This window comes from Rhinoraja longicauda, chromosome 3 (assembly GCF_053455715.1).
Source record: "Rhinoraja longicauda isolate Sanriku21f chromosome 3, sRhiLon1.1, whole genome shotgun sequence".
Classification (NCBI taxonomy): domain Eukaryota; kingdom Metazoa; phylum Chordata; class Chondrichthyes; order Rajiformes; family Arhynchobatidae; genus Rhinoraja; species Rhinoraja longicauda.
This window is the reverse complement of record NC_135955.1, coordinates 27,802,943-27,824,103: the sequence shown is the minus strand read 5'-3', so window position 1 is coordinate 27,824,103 and position 21,161 is coordinate 27,802,943. Positions and strand designations below refer to the sequence as shown.

The 21,161-nt window shown below is 39.6% G+C and overlaps 1 protein-coding gene across 2 annotated transcripts in view; it reads left to right on the top strand.

Annotated features, from left to right (window-relative positions):
• Positions 1-21,161, top strand: part of elp1 (elongator acetyltransferase complex subunit 1) — a 61,848-nt gene that overhangs the window by 9,210 nt on the left and 31,477 nt on the right. For both annotated transcript variants that reach the window (XM_078395203.1, XM_078395213.1), the window contains exons 6-22: positions 719-804; positions 3,504-3,603; positions 7,344-7,434; positions 9,295-9,418; positions 10,053-10,158; positions 10,875-11,096; positions 11,356-11,526; positions 12,366-12,465; positions 13,676-13,852; positions 14,753-14,859; positions 16,096-16,205; positions 17,045-17,098; positions 17,196-17,301; positions 18,333-18,448; positions 18,635-18,708; positions 19,265-19,343; positions 21,009-21,088. In XM_078395203.1, coding sequence (XP_078251329.1) covers positions 719-804; positions 3,504-3,603; positions 7,344-7,434; positions 9,295-9,418; positions 10,053-10,158; positions 10,875-11,096; positions 11,356-11,526; positions 12,366-12,465; positions 13,676-13,852; positions 14,753-14,859; positions 16,096-16,205; positions 17,045-17,098; positions 17,196-17,301; positions 18,333-18,448; positions 18,635-18,708; positions 19,265-19,343; positions 21,009-21,088 — 1,903 coding nt within the window. The remainder of the gene's footprint in view (positions 1-718; positions 805-3,503; positions 3,604-7,343; positions 7,435-9,294; positions 9,419-10,052; positions 10,159-10,874; positions 11,097-11,355; positions 11,527-12,365; positions 12,466-13,675; positions 13,853-14,752; positions 14,860-16,095; positions 16,206-17,044; positions 17,099-17,195; positions 17,302-18,332; positions 18,449-18,634; positions 18,709-19,264; positions 19,344-21,008; positions 21,089-21,161) is intronic.

Sequence of the window (21,161 nt, the reverse complement as noted above, 5' to 3'; positions counted from 1 at the left end):
CTGAAACCTATTGTAATTTCAAGAATATTCTCACATTTTGGAGTTGCATTTATGCATGATGGTGTAATGTTTTATAATTTTCTGATTAATAAGTACCTCATCTTACAGCTGTGTACTCAAGATAACCAAACATTATCAGGCCAATGTGTGCCTCACAACGAAATGAACTCATCCCTTGTACCTACTCTTTAGTTCTTCCTCTCTTACCTCGCAGATCTCTTAATTTTATATGGACAATCCTAAATCTTCCTGACCCAATAACGTAACAACAATTTATGTACTTGTATTTTCAAATGCCCATAATAAATTTAAAGAACTGAAGTATGTCCTCTAAGTCTATGGTATGCCAACAACTCAACTGGAGGACACGTCTAACTTAGCTTTTCCCAGCACAGGTATGATGTTCTGAACAGCCATTTTCTTGTGGTTTTTGTGATTCCATGATAGTTCTGTGCACTTGCACCTGGAATCCCCCCCTTCTTTGTTTCTCCTCCACAGTAAAAAATCCTCACATGTTTGTGTGTAGTACTTGCTAATGTCACGCTATGCCTTCCCTGACAAAATATGTGCCCTGGCACAAATATTCCAAAACAAAATTAGAAAGAAAATCTTAGTTTTACTTTACAGGCGAATCTTATGAAGGGAATAGGAACAAAGTGATTTATCTGCACAGATTGTTTTATGTATTGCATACATATCATTTCCTTTTTCGCTTCAGGAAAATTCATTACTGTTGGTTGGGGGAAAAAGGAGACCCAGTTCCATGGAACGGAAGGTAAAGCAGCAGCTGTCCACAAGCTAGTGGTGAGTGTTGTGACAAAGAATTCAACATTCATCACATTGTTTCTGTTGCTTGTTAAATGAAGGTATGAACTAGTTCTTTAGGTGGTCAATATCTAAATTTGTTTTACTGTCTGGACAAGTTCAGTAGGGAGTCTGGCAAGTTCTACCATTCATTGAGTGGATGACTGATCTGTGACCTAATTCCAAATTTTAGCCATTATCCTATGTCCCTGAATAATTGAACCAAATAAAGATCTCTTAATTTTGTTTCCAAAATTAGCATTAGATCTACTCTCAAGTACTGTTTGTGGAAGTGAGTTCTGAACTTTTATAACCTTTTGTCCATGGAAGTGCTTTTTAATGCCACTCTCATTTTTAAACTGTACTTATTATTGCATTGAGGACATGCTGCAATTTTCATGTGAAATGAAATAAAGATGCGGATGGCGATCAGTGATTTGAAAAAGATTTGGTGATTCTGGTCGTAAAGTAATTGAGGCTGATGCTTTTGCTTTGATTTTTGCTGGGTAAATGTCTTGAGTGAGCAGGGTTTGGAGGTTGGGTTGGTAGGTATATCTCCCTACTCTAGGCAGTATTGGTAACAAGTTCAGTATGTTACTTGAGTGTGATGAATTGCATAGATTTAATTACTTTGTGGTGGAAATCTACAATGATGGTTCAAAGAGCAGAATTAAAATGACAATAGAATTCCAGTGATTTTGATAGGGAAGATGTGGAGGGACATGCACTTGTGGCAAGTCCACAACCAGCCCTTAAATGTAAATAAACACCGAACTCAAGAATAATTTCTTTGTTCAGATAGTGGGGAGAATATGGAACTTCCTAGTATAATATGGAACTTCCTAGTATAGAGGCTATTCTGACTTAGATTCTTGCATTTCTGTTATGGCTTTCATGATGTCTCAATTAAATGCCAGAACACAGGCAGTGATCTGCACATTGGCTTGCATGACATGAAGTATAAGAGAGGTATCTTAACACTGCCAAAGACCATTGGGCAAAATAGTCGTCTTATTTTTGTTCTGCATAGTACATGAGAATCCTTCCAGTTCTGATGTTTAAATCCAGTGACACTTAGTTTTACTTTGTACAGTGCGTGTGAATGGATTTGAGAGTTTTCAGCTTGGCTGAGCCTGTAGTTTGGCAGTTACTCAAAATGGCTCAAAGCTCTGTAGGAGGAAATTCAATTAAATTTAACTTAGGCGTTGTTGGTAGTGGAGTGGAATAATAAGGCTAACCAGGCGGTTCCCCTTTCTACAGACATGCCAAATTTATCAGATCAATCTGAGTTCTGTGGGGCACTGGTTCCTAAACACATTGAGAAACTGTACCAGAATCTTGGATTCAATTCCATACCCTCAAATCTTCCATTCTATTTCCAATATTCTTGCTGATGAAAATGTTTCTGAAAGTTACACCCACTGAATCTGTTCTACCCATCAATGTCAAGTATTCTACCAACTTTTGTTACAAACGATCATCTCCTTTGAACAAACCCTTTCATTTAATGTTGTTCAATTAATCAGTTCTTTTTCATTAAATGTAAGGATCAAATATTTTTCCTGTCACAGATGTTCATTTGCCTTGACACTATTATTAAATCTTGTTACTTTTTTTTGGAAAAGATCAGGTGTTCAATTAGCTTCCATAGAAAGCTTAAATGAAATGTCATCTATTCTGCTACTATGGTTACACGGCAAATGTACAAATATCCTCATTTGTGGCAGTTGGGATTTGCAGAATATTGAAAGATTTCAAGGGTATGTAGATAGAGGCCATCTTGGAAAAAAATTGGAAATCTCGAGGTTAGACGTAGCAAAAGCAACACCAAGTATTTCAGCAACATTTGAACTGCGAATGGGATGTTATAGAGGTAAAACTAGGCAATCTTAGTGATGGCACTGGTAAGTTATCCAAAGCTCATCTCAAGGTCAAGGGTAATAAAAAGGAACTGCAAATGTCAGTTTATATCAAAGATAGACACAAAATGCAGGAGTAACTGAACGGGTCAGGCAGCATCTCTGGAGAAAATGGATAGGCGGAGTTTTGAGTCGAGACCCTTCTTCAGACTTTGTATGTCTTTGGAGTGTGGGAGGATACCGAAGATCTCGGAGAAAACCCATGCAGTCACAGGGAGAACATACAAACTCCGTACAGACAGCACCCATAGTCAGGATCGAACCCGAGTCTCCGGCGCTGCAAGCGCTGTAAGGCAGCAACTCTACCGCTGCGCCACTGTACCGCCCCGTTGTGCCACCGTGCCGCCCTGTGATGTGATCCAAAGAGCGATGCATCATTGTGAACTGTGGAACTGGAATCATCTCAAGGTCATATATGATAGTTGCCAGAAACAGTTGTAGAGTTTGAGTGGGAAATAAATTAATATCTGGATTTGATCAATCTAACTTGTGTTCTCTGCCTGCTATTACAGTCTTCTGAGAGTGCTTCTGCCTTCTTTACTTTACATACTCTTTTGTCCCTGTTCCAGGGCACTGATGCTGCTGCTTTACCGTACCCGCTCCTCCACCCCCCACTCAATCTCAGCACTGCCCATGAATCAATCCTGAGATCTTTATGTTGCTTAGCTATCTAAAACAACTTGTATATTTCAATTAGCTCACCTACCCATTAAAATATAACCTATCACCTCCCTAAACACAGTGCAATCTGCTAATGTGATTCCTTATTTGGTATGTTAGGAAATGGTGCCGGCCGTTCCTTGGGATGATCATAAAATCCGTGTGACCTGGCGAGGTGATGGGCAATTGTTTGCAGTTAGTGCCATTTGTCCTTTGACAGGTATGTATCCAACATCTTCAACTCACAAATATTCACTTTAAGGTTAGTGTGTAACCTGTCTTATAACAAAACTACAACACAATTTTGCGTGCTGTTGCAATGCTACAAGCATGTTCACTTGCATTAATTTTTTTTCCATGTTATTTGTTCATGAAGGATCAGTTAGTGCTGCCGCCCAACACTTGCATGGGCCTGGGTTCAATCTTGATCTCGGGTGTAGTTTGTGGATGGATTGTGCTTTGACCACAAGGGTTTCTGCTGACTCTGATTTTGTCCAACATCCCAAGCACTTGCTGGTGTTGTAATGGCCATTCAAATTACCTCTTGGTGGATGTAACTGATAAAAGAACCAAAGAATGGGTCAGGAGGTTGTTAATGTGGATGTGAGAGGGATGAAGTTGCAGGGCTGAGGAGAAGTAAAGCTTCTCCGTAGAATGGGACTGATATGATTGCTCTGTTGGGAGCTGGTATGAGCCCAATGGGCCAAATGGCCTTCTATGTCATAATATGTATGATTGCTTACTGCAATGGATGACCCTTATTTCAGGCCTTTTGTGGGATTCAGAATCAAACTCGGAGATAGATTATTTTAATCAATTCTAAGTATGTAGACAATGTTGGCATGCTGGTACGTATTATCCATCCCTAATTGGGCTTGAGAAGGTAACGGTAGGTCACCACCTTGAATTGCTACAGTTTGTATAGTGGAGTAACTCCCACAATGCTATTCCAGGATTTAACTGAAAGAGATGAAGAAATGGCAGTATGTTTCCAAGTCAATAAGGTCACGTGATAGGAGTAGAATTAGGCCATTTGGCTTATCAAGTCTACCCGGCCATTCAATCATGGCTGTTCTATCCCTCCCTCTTAACCCCATTCTCTTGCCTTCATCCTATAACGTTTGACACCAAGAATCTCTATCAAAATCCATTGCATGGGGAAATGAAATAATGCATAAATTGGCCTGGTCCATGGCAATGGATTTGGTTATCCAGAACATCCGGGTACCTGTTGTAAAGCAGGGTTCCATTGGAGGCCTTCCAACCAGGCTGAAAGGATTTGCCTGTAAATAATAAAACTGACATGGATAACATTGGTTAGTTATCTGAAGGTCTGGCAGATCCCTACATTTATTGCTACTGTGCATCTCTTGAAATTAAGCTATCATGCTTTGGGATCGAATGCCATGTTTGAGAGTATACACACATTTGACAGATACATTCACTGATGGTAAAGTTCTGATAACTGCTGTTCATGTTGTGTGACCTTGAACCATTTATGGTAATTTGATATCAGCACTGCATCCGACGTGACAGGTGGTAGGCACTGCCCATATTGAATTGGGTCCAAGAGTATTCACTCGTTGGAATTTCTGGACCAAATCAGTAGTGTAGCGGACGTGTTGCTCCAAATGCTGAGGGAGAGAGGGGGCAATATTTTTGACCACTAATGATAGTTTACTAGCACGTCTGACGTCAATGGAAATCAGAATGTTCAGTCTATCTTAGAGAGCTGGAATTTTGACCTATGTCGATACAGATTACGCTTCAATCCAACATGATAATTGATGCATTGGTCCTAACTTACCTTATGTAGTTAAACACCTCTATACACTTGAGCATGGCCGAGGGTGGCACAGTGGTAGAAGCAGTCAAAGGTGCTACCATACAGTTCCAGGGACTGGGTATGTTACTACCTCTGGGTGCTGTTGGTGTGACTTTTGTACATTCTTCCTGAGAGCTTTTGGTGAACCAGTTTGTTACCATATCAAGAAGACATTCTGGTAGGTTAATTGGCTGCGGTAAATTTCAGTTTTGTTTGGTTTATTATTGTCACTTGTACCGAGGTACAATGAAAAGCTTTTGATTGCGTGCTATCCAGACAAAGAAAATACTGCACATGAATACAACCAAGCCACGATACACAGATAAAAGATACAACATTTAGTGCAAGATATAACATTGACGTTCGATAAAGTCCAATTAAAGATAGTTCAAAGATCTCCAATGAGGTAGATGGGAGGTCAGGATCACACGAGCTAATGAGAGGACCATCAGATGCCTGATAGCAGTGGGGAAGAAACTGTCCCTGAAACTGGAGGTATGCTTTTTAAAACTTCTTACCTGATAGGGAAGGGGAGAAGAGGGAGTGACCATGGTGAGACCGGTCCTTGATTATGTTGCCAGCCTTACCGAGGGAGCGTGACGTCTAGATGGAGTCAATGGAAGAAAGGCTGATATGTGGGAGTTGCTCCTAATGTGTATGTATGCATGTTCGGAAAAGCGGGTGTTGACGGATGTGAGAACAAATTGCAGTGAAAAAAGTGAAGGAATGGGATCAATGGGTTGAATGTTGTAATGGAAACAAGAAGCCCATTGGCCCGACTTGCCCATGTCGAACAACATGCCCTATCTACACTAGTCCCACCTGCCTAAGTTTGGCCCATATCCCCGTAAATCTATCCTATCCGCATAGCCGTTCAAATGGTTTTTAAACATTGTGATAGTATCTGCCTCAACTACATCCTCCAACGGCTTGTTCCATATACCCTCCACCCCTTGTGTAAAAAAAAAAAGTTGCCCCTCGGGTTCATTTCTTTTTTTTTCTCCTCTAAGCTTAAACATAGGTCCTCTAGTTCTCGATTCTCCTGCTCTGGTCAAAAGACACTGTGTGTTTACCAGGTGTATTCCACATGATTTTGTACATCTCTATAAGATCACCCTTCATCTTCCTGCACTCCGAGGAACAAAATCCTAGCCTGCTCAACCCAATAGCTCAGGCCCTCGGGTCCTGGCAACGTCCTCCTAAATATTCTCTGCACTCTTTCCAGCTTAACAACATCTTTCCTAAAATATGGTGACCAAAACTAAACACAATACACTAAATGTGGCCTCATCAAAATCTTGTACAACTGTAACATGACCTCCCAACTTCAATATTCATACTCTGACTGATGAAGGCCAATGTGCCGAAAGCCTTCTTGACCATGCTATCTACCTGTGACTCCACTTTCAAGGAATAGTGCACCGACACTCCTCCACCCTTGTGCTCTAAAACACTCTGCAGTGCCCTGCCATTCACTGTATCGGTCCTGCCCTGGTTTAACTTTCCAAAATGCAACACCTTGCACTTTTCGTATTAAGCTCCATCACCCATTCCTTAGCCCACCTGCCCAACCGATCAAGATCCTGCTGCAATTCTTGACAACCATATTCACTATCTACAATACTTTAGTGTCATCTGTAAACTAACTCATCCAAATCATTGATGTAGATGACAAACAGCAATGGAACAAGCACCAAACCCTGAGACACACCCCTAGTCACACACAATTATTTAATATTTATGCTTTCAGTAGGAAAGAAGGGAGAATTAATTTAACATGGACCTATTAAGCTTTTATTGAACAAAGTTTGCTCATTAAGAGCTATGTAGTTCATTGTTCATCTGGATACTGACAGCAAACCTATTTTGCTTCCAAGAGAGAATTAGATTCAGCTCTTAGGGCCAAAGGAATCAAGGGATATGGGGAAAAAGCAGGAACAGGGTACTGATTTTAGATGATCAGCCATGATCATATTGGCTGGCTCGAAGGGCCAAATGGCTTACTCCTGCACCTATTTTTCTTTGTTTCTATGACATTTTTTTTTTTTAGTTATTTGGTTATCCATTGGGGAAGTCTGATATTTTCACAATTTAAATACATCTTTATCCAATTTAAACTAAAATTCTTTGCACAGGGTCCAGAAAGCTGAGGGTATGGAATAGAGAATGTGTGCTCCAGTCAACCAGTGAACTCGTTAATGGGCTTGAGCAGGCCCTGTGCTGGAAGTGAGTAATTGAATTCAAATTGCATCCCTGTGTGCCTTTTAGAAGTTTGTGTGATAATTGTGTGGGTAACTTGCCATCACTTGATTGACAAGTTTGTCAATCCAATTAACATAGTAGGAGGTATCACAAAATGCTGGAGTAACTCAGCAGGTCAGGCAGCATCTAGGAGAGAGGGAATGGCTGACCTTTCGGGTCGAGACCCTTCTTCAGTCTATGTTCATGTGACACGATTTTCCATGCACAAAGCCTTACTGATTATTCCTAATCAGTCCTTGCCTTTCCAAATGCAGATAGACCCTGTCTTTCTGAATCCCTCCAGAAACGTTCCCACTTAGCTTGTAGTTCCCTGGCTTGTCCTTGCAGTCCTTAAGTAAAGGCACAAACATTAAACGCCCTCTAGGCTTCGGTACTTCATCCTTGGCAAAGGAAGATACAAAAATCTCTGCCAGCTCTACAACATCTTCTACCCTTGTAATCCACATTATCCCAGGATACACTTAGGAAAGCCCCAGTGATTTACCCACCTCCATGCGCCTCAAGGCCCCCAATACCTTCTCTTCCATAACTTCAATATTTTTCAGGACATCAATGTTCTCCTCTTCACAACTTCCTTAATGGTAAATACAGACAAAAAGCATTAATTTAGGATTTCCTGTGGCACCACAAATGGACAACCACACTGATCCCTGAGGAATATACTCTTTCCCTAGATATCATTTTGCTCTTCATGTACTTATGGACTCTCGGGGTTCCCCTCTACCTTATCTACCAAGGATTTTCTTTCCAGCTATTTTCCTCATTAAGTGTACTCTTTCCTCCTTGATACTCCTCATGAGATTTGCTTGATCAAAACTGCCTATTCCTTACAAACGCTTCATTTTTCCTGACCAGATCCTCATCATCAAACAGAATTTGCTGATCCTGCCAGCCTTGCCATTCACTAAAAACAGTACATGTTAGTCTTGAACTTTTAAAAGCCTTCCACTTATTAGACATCACCCTACCTGCAAACATCTTCTCCTAATCAACTTCTGCAACTTCCTATCCAATGTCGTCAAAAAAGCTGTGCGCTAGAAGGGTGTCTGACGTAGGGTCTCGACCCGAAACGTCGCCCATTTCTTCTCTCCAGAGATGCTGCCTGTCCCGCTGAGTTACTCCAGCTTTTGGTGTCTATCTTACCTGTGCTCTAATTTAGAACCTTAACTCATGCACTAATCCTTTAGTTTATTGTCATACAAACCAGGGTGCAATGAAATTCCTGGTTTTGCTTTGAGTATACAGTATGCATACAGTAATGATAAATACAATAATTGCAAGTGCAAAACAATCAAATTGTGCAAGATTGTAGTGTAACATCCAAGTAGTGCAAAAAGAATATTAAAGCACAATAATGGAATAACTGAATGAGGTTGAGTTAAGCGTAAATGACAGCCCTCCGGGAAGGGGGTGTGAGGGGTGATTGGTTCAGTAGCCAGATAGTAGCAGAGAAGAAAATGTTCTGAGGTCTAGGTGTCCATGCTTTCCAGCTCCCGTATCTTCTCCCAGAAGGTGGTGGAGAGTAAAGGGAATGGCCAAGGTGACGGGCATCTTTGACGATGTTTCTGGCCTTTCTAATGAAGATAGGCCGCATGGAGAGAAATCATGAGCCTGTGACAGACTGTGCTGCGTTCACCACTCTCTGCAGGTTCAGGTGATGAAAAGCAAAACAGTTGCTATGCTGAGCTGAGAAGCATTGCATAAGAATAATTTAATGGATCTCCAGAGTTTTGAGAGAATCAACGTGTACCGATTATGATATTAAAATTGCTTGTGTGAGACACTCATTGTAACTTTTTTTTTGCCATTATGTTCTTTCCTTAGGCCATCAGGGAGCTTGATTGCATCTACACAGAGAAAGCTTAACAAACACAATGTTGTGTTCTTCGAACAGAACGGTTTGCTACATGGGGAATTTACACTTCCTTTTAACAAAGACCAAGTCAAAGCAAGTACTGAAAAGAATTTCACCCCTTCCCCTACTTGAACTTCCTTTTCCAATGAATACTTTGATCTGATTCTCGTTCATGTTTGGCCATGAACGTCATGGAAGTCCCTCTCTGCATAGTAAGAGTGATTCAACTTCAGAATTATTAGTGAATACTATTCAGTGTTTCTTTCCGTAACCCGAAAGACACTAAGCCCCATTGTTTTTCTGCGCAGTTTAGCAAACTAACCACCAGATGTCTGTTGACATTTCTGCATCAGTTAATGTGTAGGAGGCAGAACAGAACTTGCAGCAAACAGGATCTTGTTAATGCAGTGGAAAACAGCTGGTTGTTTGTGGAAACTAATTATGTTTTGGGGGCTTAGGGAGACCTGGTAGAAAGTATTTTAAATTATGAGAGGCATAGATAAGGTAGAAGCAAGCAAAGAAGAGGATGTTGAATAGTTTTTACATAGGTTGCTTTTGTTAGTGGTTGATATATTTATATACCTTATTCTGTTTCCAACTGAATCAAATCGTGCACCTCGCTGTGGGTTGAATGTGTAGTTTTTTTGTAAGTTGATAACTTCATGCAATATTCTGTGTCTGTAGTATTCAATGTGGTGTAACTGGTTGGGTGTTTATTGCTTATCAGGTACAGGAGCTGCTCTGGAATAATGAATCTACTGTGCTGGCAATTTGGCTAGAAGATTTGAAATCAGCGGACGAGGGGAAGAAAGATGGCCAGCAAAATACATATGGTAATAAATTATCAACCTGATCATTGATTTATTTTTCTTCCTGAGTTATGAAAATCTTATAGCTGTATCTTTCCAACTTTCAACCCTATTTCTGGGTCCTCAGATTCTGCCTGATCTGTTGAATGTTTTCAGTATTTTCCGTTTTCGTTTTCCAGCATTTGTAGTTTTGATTTCCAATCATTGATACTGTAGGGCGAGGGCAAACAATCCTATTCTTATTGCACCTGACTCTATTTTCAAACAAATTGGACAATTTGCCATACATTTTTTACGATTGCCTGTCTTTAAAATACTGGTGCTGATTAGGAAGTGGCACAGCTGATAGAGGTGCTGCCTCACAACACCAGAGATCCAGGTTCAATCCTGACCTCGGGTGCTGCCTATGTGGAGTTTACACGTTCTCCCTGTGACCGCATGGGTTTCCTCTGGGTGTTCTGGTTTCCTCCCACACCCTAAAGACATGTGAGTTTGCAGATTAATTGGCTTCTGTAAATTGCATCTAGTATGTAGGGAGTGGGTACGCAAGTGGGATAACATAGTATTTGTGTGAATGGGTGATCGATGATCATCATGGGCTCAGTGGGCCTGTTTCTATGCTGTGTCTTTCAATCGATCAAAGTATTTGAAACAGAAGTTACACTTTCTGCTAAGAAATGACTATTTGTAGCCTCGGTCTAAGCAATTAAATAATATTTTCTGTGTTTGTTTTTGTGCAGTTCAGTTGTGGACTGTGGGAAACTACCATTGGTACCTGAAACAGAGTTTACATTTTGGTTGTGAACGCATTGTGGCCCTAATGTGGGATCCTGAGAACCCCCATCGACTCCACGTTCTCTGCAGTGGATGGTGTTACCTCTCCTATAACTGGCATTGGTCTACAGACAGAAGTAAAGGGGATGACAGGAATGACTTTGCTAATGTAGCTGTGATTAATGGAGGTAAAACTTTTAATTTGTGGTTGAGACTTGCATATTATTTATTTCATTTTTCCTGGTTCTGATGAGAGATTATTGATCTGAAATATTAATTCTGTTTTTCTCCACTAATTCAGCTTGGTCTGAGTATTTCCAGCATTTTTGATTTTTCATATTTATTCTGCAAAATTGAAATTATTTTTTCTTTTCACTAGTGTTTTAAAATCAAGAACTTTTAAAATTATATTTTTGACTTGGCTATTTGTTTTCTTGTTAATGGCAGATAAAGTACATATGACACCTTTCCGCCAGACCGTAGTTCCTCCGCCAATGTGTGCCTATCAATTGCAATTGCCCTGTCCAGTTAATCAGATTATATTCTCCTCGGATCCACAAAGGAGCAATGATTTAGCAGTCCTAACAGCAGATGACCGGATCTCAATCTACCAGGCTGGTGAGTGTCTGATTGGATGTATAGTTTAAAGGATTTTTACCACATCATGGTCTTATGCTAAAATAGTGTCATGCACAAAGGACTAATCATTCTATTGCATCTATTGTTTCAGTAGAGTATGTGCACACCTCTCCATTTTAGACTGTAACATCCCTGCAGTAGAAGTGTTATGGCCTAAGAATGGAATACCTGTAACTCTTACATTTTGCCTCAAATACTCCATGTGATGTCAAATTCCACATTCTCTAGTTTAGATAATGATATTTCTCCTGTATCCTACATTGATTTTTGAGTGACTTATAAATATGGACCCTAGTTTTAATCTCCACTAAAAAGGGAAACATCAACTACGCAACTTATTTATCAAACTGATCTATAATTTGTTCATAATTTTAACTATGTTCTATAAGTCACAACCTGTTCAAGTGATAGAACCTTTGCCTATTTACTCTAAATGATCTGAGCTATCACCCTGTTGTAGAAAGGTGAACAAGTCTGTCCTGACAATTCATGGTTGTAGTACCTTTTAAATTAGGTCTAGGGTTAAGAGTGCCTTCATTAGGGGAAATAGAAACATTAAATGGCAGTTTTCAACATAGAGCAGGGAAGTTCATTTTTTATCCTGCTGTCAGTCGAATAAATAATCTGGTCATATTCGCATTGCTATTTTGGACTTCCTATATTTCAATATGAAGTACAATTCAGAAATGTCCCATTGGCTGTGATATGGTTTGGTACATTATGAAGTTGTGATGCTTTTATTTTGAGAGATGAACAGGAAATTAAACCTTTTTTTGAAGCATTAATAATTAACATTTGCATTTTTGCATCCCGGGCAGGTGATGATATGAAGCAAAATTCCACCATGAAAGCTGAAGCTGTCGTAGGAAGTGGATTGACAAAGCACATGACAGCTCCCAAATTGGTCAAAACATTCAGGTTTGCCTATTTTGATATTTTTGAGCCGACTTACATATGATGTTTAATGCTTGCTGTCTCTGCCTTGCTGAGTCTGAGACAGTATCATCCCAGACCAAAGTTAAAAGGGTTAAAATTTGAGGACAGGTAATATCGACCAGGTTTGTAGTCAAGTAAACATTGATGATTGAAAGGTAATCAAATTAACATATATGATGCACGTACAATCAGCAAATTTAACCTCGCAGTGCCAACCCATCCTCTGGTTTGTCCCACGCTAGCCCACAGTCCAAGGCATAAGACAAGATTTAATCATTTTTTGTCACACTTGCATATGTACACTGAAAATTACATGCACAACAGAAAGGCGAATATTTTTTTTTAATGGTATGAAACTAAAACGCATTGGTGTTCAAAGGAATCTGCACGAAGGGTCTTCCACATGCAGCACTGAAAGTTAGTGTGTGGATTCAGTAGGTGAATGGGAAGTTGACCTTTATTGCCAGTATGAAAGTAAAGATGACCTGGTGAAGCCCTGGTAAGATTCCATCTGAAATATCATGTTCAGGTCTTTCATCCCAAGCCCCGGAAGGTTATACTTGGAATAGAGAGGTGCTTCTGATGGCGACTTTATCGTATGAGGAGAGATTATGCAGAATAAACGTGCCTTCTTGAATTTAAAAGAATTATTGCATTGAAAATTATAAAATCCGTACTGAGTGGATTTTAAGTTGGAGTGAGTAGTGCCAGGGATCACAGGCTCAAAATAAGGGGTTGACCATTTGACACAAATGAGAAGAAAATATTTCATTTGGAGGGGAGTAAATCTTTGAAATTCTGTATTCGAGAGGGGCGTGGGGCTCAGTCACTCAATATATTCAAGATAGATATTAACGCCACAGAGATAAGGGGTTAGTGCAGGAACGTGGGACTGCGCTAAAAGATTAGCTGTGATTATATTTAATGGCCTATTCTTTGTGAAGGGCCAAATCCCTATGCCTTCTGTTTTGTAACTGTTAGTATACATTAAAACCAAAGAACAGTAGAAGGACAAAGCAAATGCTGAAATATCGATATCAGTTTTTATGTCAACAAGGCTATTATGTCACAAGGTTGTTTCAGAAGAGCCTTACATGCTCAATATATTAAGTTTACATTAATTGTTTTATTAAATAATTATTGCATTAGACCATACTTATCTGATGTTTTTGTTTGCTTGTGGAAATGTCAGAATTAATTTTGAAGAAGAAAAAAGCGACTCTCTGAAGCCTTTGAAGCTACGTTTTATAACCTGGGTAAAGGAAAATAGATTTCTGGGTGTATTTCAAGGTCTGACCACATCCCAGTCTGTTGTCTGTCAGCTGATAACTTCATCGGATGAGAATCAGGAGGGAGCACTATCAATCAGGTAAGAACTCATAACTATCCTGACAAAAATCAAAAGTCCAATTATCAATAATAATCATAGCAGAATTCTCCTTGGTTAGAGTTCATACATCTTAGCAGCACGTCATAAGAGCAGCCCATTTTTAATGAGATATGGACATCAGGCATCACCTCTGGAGAACATGGATAGGTGACGCTTCAGGTCAGGACCCTCCTGTGAAAGATGACAGTCAGGTTTGGCTTGCACCACTACGTTTCATGGTAATAACATGAATGCTCACAAAAGTTTCAGTTTCAGGGTAGTGGCAGCGGTATGATATTAGTTTGTAAGCATTGAAAAATGCAGTGATTATTATATAATAAAATATAGTATGTAAAAATGTAATTGTAGTTGTTTGGTTTCTATTGTTCTCTTAATTTTCTATACAGATTTAGTTTTCCTAATAAGTCAAGTTATTTTACCATGTTGTGCACTAATCTTTATCTGTGCCCCTTTAAATAGATCAAGAGAACTAAAATTTGTCAATGAAGGTGTACAAATGTCCCTTCCCTAGATGTATTTAGCTATATTTTTATATTCCATCTACTCTCTCAGTCCAGATGAAGGGTCTCGACCCAAAAAGAAGTTAATTTTAATCCATATGCTGCCTGACGCACTGATTCCCCCAGCAGTCTTTATGCACATGATTCCAGCATCTGGAGTTCCTTGTGTCTATATTTGTATATTGTTGCATTAACCAGTTTGTGTTTTAGCTGCTATTGTGTAATCATGTTTTGCACATTTCTAGTTTTTAATCTTAAGCTTGAAGATGCCTTGGCATTATGTTATAATTATTTTCACCATTTTGGGGTCTTGAGCTTGAAGATGCCTTGGCATTATGTTATAATTATTTTCACCATTTTGGGTTCTTATTTGATCCAGGACTCCCGTAACTGTTGATGGGCAGATTATCAACTTGTGCCACAACCATAAGACACAGACAGTTGCATTGGAGCTCTCTAATGGCCAGATTCTAAGATACCTGTGGGGTTTGTATATTCCTACTCAAACATTTAAATTGATCTTGGCTGATGCTTTTATTATTCTGCAGCAATATCTTTAGAAGGTGTGATTCTGGTGGGGGAGGCCCTGAGGAGTATGTGTAAAGACGTTGTGACTTTGTTCCGTGTCACAAAGGCCTAGACTATTTTCTAAATGGGGAGATGATTTAGAAATCGGAGGTGCAAAGGGACTTGGGTGGGTTGGATTCCCAAAAAGGTTAACTTGCAAGTTGAATCGTAGTAAGTAAGACAAATGCAATATTAGCATTCCCTTCAAGAGGACTAGAATATAAAAGCAGGGATGTAATGCTGAGGCTTTATAAGGCACTGGTCAGATTGCATTTGGAGCAGTTCTATGAGCAGTTTTGGGCCCCATATCTTAGGAGGGATGTGTTGGCATTGGAGGGGGTCCTACAGAAGTTTATGAGAATGATTCCTGGGGTGCTTGGGTTAACATATGATGAGCGTTTGATGGCTCTGCGTCTATACTTGCTGGAGTTTAGAAGGATGAGGGGAGACCTCATTGAAACTTACGGAATGGTGAAAGGCCTGGATAGAGTAGATGTGCAGAGGATGATTCCGCTAGTGGGAGAGACTAGGACCAGAGGGCGCATCTCAGAATAAAAGGATATACCTTTAGATAGGCAATGAGGATGAATTTCTTTTGTCAGAAGGTGGTGAATTTATAGAATTCATTGCGCAGTCGGCGGTGGAGGCCAAATCATTGGCTATTTTTAAAGCGGAGATTGACAAGTAACTCAGTGGGTCAGACAGCATCTCTGGAGAAAAGGAATAGGTGATGTTTCGGGTTGAGACCCTTCTTTAAATGAGATGTGCAAGGCACGTTTTTTTTTTACAGAGGGTAAAAAAGCACAGGGTGCTTGGATCACACTGCCAGGGGTGGTGGTGGAGGCAGACACAATAGTGGTGTTCAAAAGGCTTTCAGTTAGGCACATAGATATGCAGGGAATGGAGGTATATGGATTATGTGCAGGCAGATGAGTCTAGTTTATCTTGGTATTGTGATCGGCACAGACATTGTGGACTGTTCCCCTGCTGTACTTTTCTATATTCTCTGTTGTTCTGTGTAAACCTTGAGTTTCTGACGAAGATTTTCGTTCACTATCCTATCATCTCATTGCGTGATTTGTAATGCTTTACGAATTAAAGGCACTGTGAAAATTCCTGTAGATGTTTAATCAAATTTCAATGTCTTTGTTTCAGATACTGAGTCCACTGAGCCATGCATCCAACCATGGAGGTCAGCTGCTGGATGCTTAGTACAATTTTCTCAGCCTTGTGTACAGATAACTTTGTGTGCTATTGAAGGAGAGGTAAGCAAATTCATCCATTTTGCCCTGTTTTGCTGTCCTCTCTCCTCCTGCGAAAGTACAGACCATTGACACTACATGCAATTTATAGTCCTGTGCTGAAGGGCATTCATGATGCCTGAGTATCGAGTGTCAGATCTGATCTCCTATTACCACCTAGGCATCTATTCAGGCAGGTTCAACAACCTCGATAGAGCAGAACCTTTGTCAATTTACCTTTTCGAAGACTTTAGTGCTTACTTTACTTTAGAGATACAGTGCATAAACAGGCCCTTCGCCCACCGAGTCCGCACCGACCAACGATCACCCCGTACACTGACGCTATCCTTCACACACTCGGCACATTTTACAATTTTACTGAAGCCAATTAACCTACAGACCTGTACGTCTTTGGAGTGTGGGAGGAAACCGGAGCACCCAGTGAAAGCACACGCTGTCACAGTGAGAGCGTACAAACTTCATACAAGCACCCATAGTCAGGATCGAACCCGGATCTCTGGCGCTGTAAGGTAGCACTGTGCCACTGTGCCGACTAGAATAATGCCGTGCAGCACCCAAATGGACACTTCAATCCTCACAATCTGCACCAACCTGTAAATTGAGATTCACACCAGTCCTGTACGAATCCTAGTTTACTCTCCCTACTTTCCTATCAACTCCCCCAGACTTCAGTTTTCCATTCTGTTGCCCAGCTGCAGTGTTCCAATTGCTATCCAAAATCAGGTAATGCTAGGGCGAAACACTGTTTTTATGTCTGGGTTACTCATTTCATAAACCAGTGGAGCCATTTGCTGGGTAACTGTGGTGATTTCTAAGTTGAGTTTACCTTCTGCTTCCTCCAGGAAATGGTATTGGGCCTGACAGAAAGATTTCGATTTTTTGTTAATGTGTCAGAGGTAAGAATTTCAGTGTCTTTTCAAAATAAGTATTTTCTTTGTACATTGAAGTAAGCAAATGCTGTTAATTTTATTGTGCGGTATTTCTCCTGAACAGATAGCCTCCAACGTTACTTCATTTATAGTGTATGATGAGTTCCTGCTATTCACAACCCATTCACACACTTGTCGCTGTCTCAATCTTAGGACTACATCATTAAAAGGTGAGCTTATAAATTATCCACAGATCCCTGTGTATCCGGGACTTCTTGAAGTAATGTTGTTTGTTGCAAAGGAGAAAAATAAACCTGTGGGCTTCCTTTGATTAGGATAATCTATGCAAACAGTGGGTTAGGTTTATGTGATGTCTTTGGCATGAAAAAAAAAGAATGTAATAGAGGGAAAAAAGATTGACATTGGGCGTTGGACTGATACAAAAACTGGGTCCATAGGGCAGGTTTCAAGGAGATTCTTAAAAGAGAGGGCTACGATAGAGCAGTTTTGACAATGTGACCAAATGAGTGAACCAATGGCCTCCGATAGGTAGAGAATATGCAAGAAGCTAGGTCATTTACATATCTGAAAGAATTTAGAGTGATGTAGAATCATAAATAGATTTCAACACTGTCTTAAAAACAAGTCATTCATTTTTTTTAAAGTTATCTCCTAAGAGATGAAATGGATAGCTGGAAACTAGCAGAGCGATTCTGCCATGCCACCAATTTTAAAATTGAATCGGCGATGACTGGAGCTGAGGTTTACCAGTTTTGAGTTTAGGTGCTCATACCGCAGAAGGTTGAAATAATATAAATTAAAGGTGACAGAGGAAAATATGAAGGTTTAATCAGTCGGCAAGCTGAGGAGAAGATAGAAATATGCGATCATCTGCAATTAGAAGCAGATTGTTATTGTGTTGGGAGAGTTACAGTCAAATACGATCTTACGATTGTGAACATAAGATTCATTCAGAGATGGTGGTGGTGTTATATGGCAAGGTTAATTAAGAATGGGTTCAGTCGTCTCAAGATGGCCACTCGGTAAAATAGTGTCTATGGGATGGTCATGCATAACTTCATAAATATATTTTAAAATACCCGAGAAAATGTCACCTAGCTACTTGACTGTGTTTACATTAAGCACCCATTATTCTTGAATTTGTGGATGTTTGTTTTATTTCCATCCCTCTGTTGGTTATTTAAATTGTATTTTAAATGTTATATGATCCACTGTTGGAATTTACTTTTTTTACAAACAGCTTTGCTGAATCTTTCAAGTACCGACTCCCAGCCAAATGATGAAACAGTACGAAGGGTGGAGAGAGGATCTCGTATAGTGGCTGTGGTACCACAGGATGCCAAACTCGTTCTACAGGTTAGCAGTGGGATTGCTAGAATGAGTAGGAGGGAATCTCTACAGTGACTATGGCCAAGTCTGCAGAAGGAACAATGCCAATGATGGCTAAATAATAGTTGACATGGAACCAGAATTCAAAGTGCAGAGATCTTGGTGGGTTTGGATTATTATTTGGAACAAATTATGCATTTCCATTCACTGCAGATGCCACGAGGAAATCTGGAAGTTATTCACCACAGAGCGTTAATACTTGCCCAGCTCAGAAAATACCTGGACAGGTTTGTACCACCAACAAAAGTCATTACTGAGTTGAAGAAGAATTTAATAGAGGTGGTGAACATTTTGAATCATGATCGACCAAACAGGCTTGTGTGTTGAATTGTTTTACGGTTAGAATGTTTTTAAATGGTCATCACCTTTATTAAATGCTCTAGTAAGTTATGATGTTTCCACTGGCACAAAGGTCGTTATCCAGATGACATGTGTTAAAACAATTGACTGAAGAAGTCAGCAGAGATAAATTTATTATGATCTGAAATGAACCTCATGAAGGGGAGGAGGCAGCAATTAATGACTTTGCAAAAAATTAAACGCTATTTGAACTGGGAAATGTGCAGAGCTATGGAGAAAGAGTAGCGGATAAATCTTTTGTAGGTGGCACAGGTATTATTTGCATTTTTAATTCATTTGTTCTTTATAGGTTTCTTGTTTTTAGCACTATCCAGATTTGCAGGTTTCACTATTTTAATACAGGAAGACTAATTTTAAAAATCCTTGGAATTGGAACCTATTATTCTTTGAACCACTTTCAATCTTTTCATTCCTTTTATTTAGGTTAAAGTTCAAGGAGGCCTTTGAATGTATGAGAAAGCTGAGAATAAATCTTAATCTCATCTATGATCACAATCCAAAGGTGAGAACTTTTGATAGATCTTTATACTTTAGAAATGGCGTCACCCGTTTATGTAAATATGCAAAAAGAATTTCACTGTGCAGTTGCTCATGTGACAAATAAATAAAGCAGCATTAAATTTCTGATTTTCCATCGGGTTTACCTTAATCGTATGCCTTCTACTGATTTGGTTCCCTGGCTATCAAAATATTCGTTTTCACAAAGTAATTAAAAGGTGTAATGGCAGTTCATTTCATTGTTCAATCTCTTGTCCTGAGAACACAATTTGTCGTACCAAAATAGTTCTGAATAAAAACTACTTTAGCATGGTGACTCTTTATTGGATATGCAAATATGGAGAATGAGGATGGCAGAGGAAAGGCGGTACTAAGCAACATTTGTAAACAACGTGGTTGGTAATGGAAGTTCAGACAAGTCTTAAACACAATAGATTTGATAGACTGCAGCTTTGTAATCCAATTGATATCTTGGGTTAATTGAGATTGGCCTCTGAGGAGAGATAACTGATTGAGAATGATCAGCCATGATCACATTGAATGATGGTGCTGGCTCGAAGGGCCGAATGGCTTACTCCTGCATCTATTGTCTATTGTACCAACTGTGCCTGTACTTAGAAGAATGGCTTGTGATTTTACAGAAAAGGTTTTGTGGGGCATGACATAGTGGATGCAGAGATGATGTTTCTTCTGGCTGGGTTGTTTAGAATCACCATCTTGAAATAAGGAGTCTGCCATTCAGAACTAAAATGTGAAGAAATTTCTACTCTGAGGAGAGTGATCTTTCAAATTCTTTACTCCAGAGGCTGTGGAGTCTCCGGTGCTGAGTATGTTCAAAGTAGAGATTGATAATTGTTTAGATATTTGGGGAATTGAGGGGTATGGGGTGTGTAGGAAATCAGTGCTGAGGTTGAAAATCATGAGTAGTCTCACTGATCTGTGGAGCCATAGCCTGTTCCTACTTCTATCCCTTTGAATTAAAAAAAATAACTTGAAAATCAAGTGGAAAACAATTTCATTACATGCCTGATTTGTGACTTTAAGATGGTAGAAAACATTTGAGAAAGAGAGTGGACTGTCACCTACAGCAACATATCGCCTACTTGTTCTGTAATCGTAACCCCATTGTATGCCAAGGAAATATGGTTGGCCATTCTTGTGCCTGGCAACACCAATCTTGCCTGTTGCTTGTCAACCCAAGCCTGAAAGATGTCCATATTTTGTTACATGCTGGCACAGACTCTTTCTGATTAGTTGTTATCTAAACTAAACAATATGCATTGATTAACAAATGTTCAATTTTTACAACAAATTATGGAATGGGAAGTCCCTACGATACAACAGATTGAAGGTCAGCAGTTAAAAGCAATGACACTTTTTTCTCTCTGAAGGAAACTTAGCTGTCACATGTGAATCATTGATTGGTTTAAGACTTGCTATGTGGCTTCTACTACAATAAACCATTTTCATAATGTGAAAATAGGAACCAGTTCAGTGTGTTCTTTTATGGTGGAGAGCCGTATTTAAGTGCACCACGTTGTTCCACAACTGATTAACATAAAGGATAAAGATAAAATCATGCATGTGATGTACATTGTTTGCGAGTTTGGTTCAGATTGCTTTATTTGTCGCTTCAGTCTATATTTACAAATAAATCTGTTAACTTCAGGTCTTTTTAGAAAATGTGGAGAACTTCCTGAAACAGATTACTTCCATAAATTCTATCAACTTGTTTCTGACTGAACTGAAGTAAGTGGTTTTATTAGTATAAACAAATAAAGAATCTACATGTTTATTAACATTTTGACAACTTCCATATGTC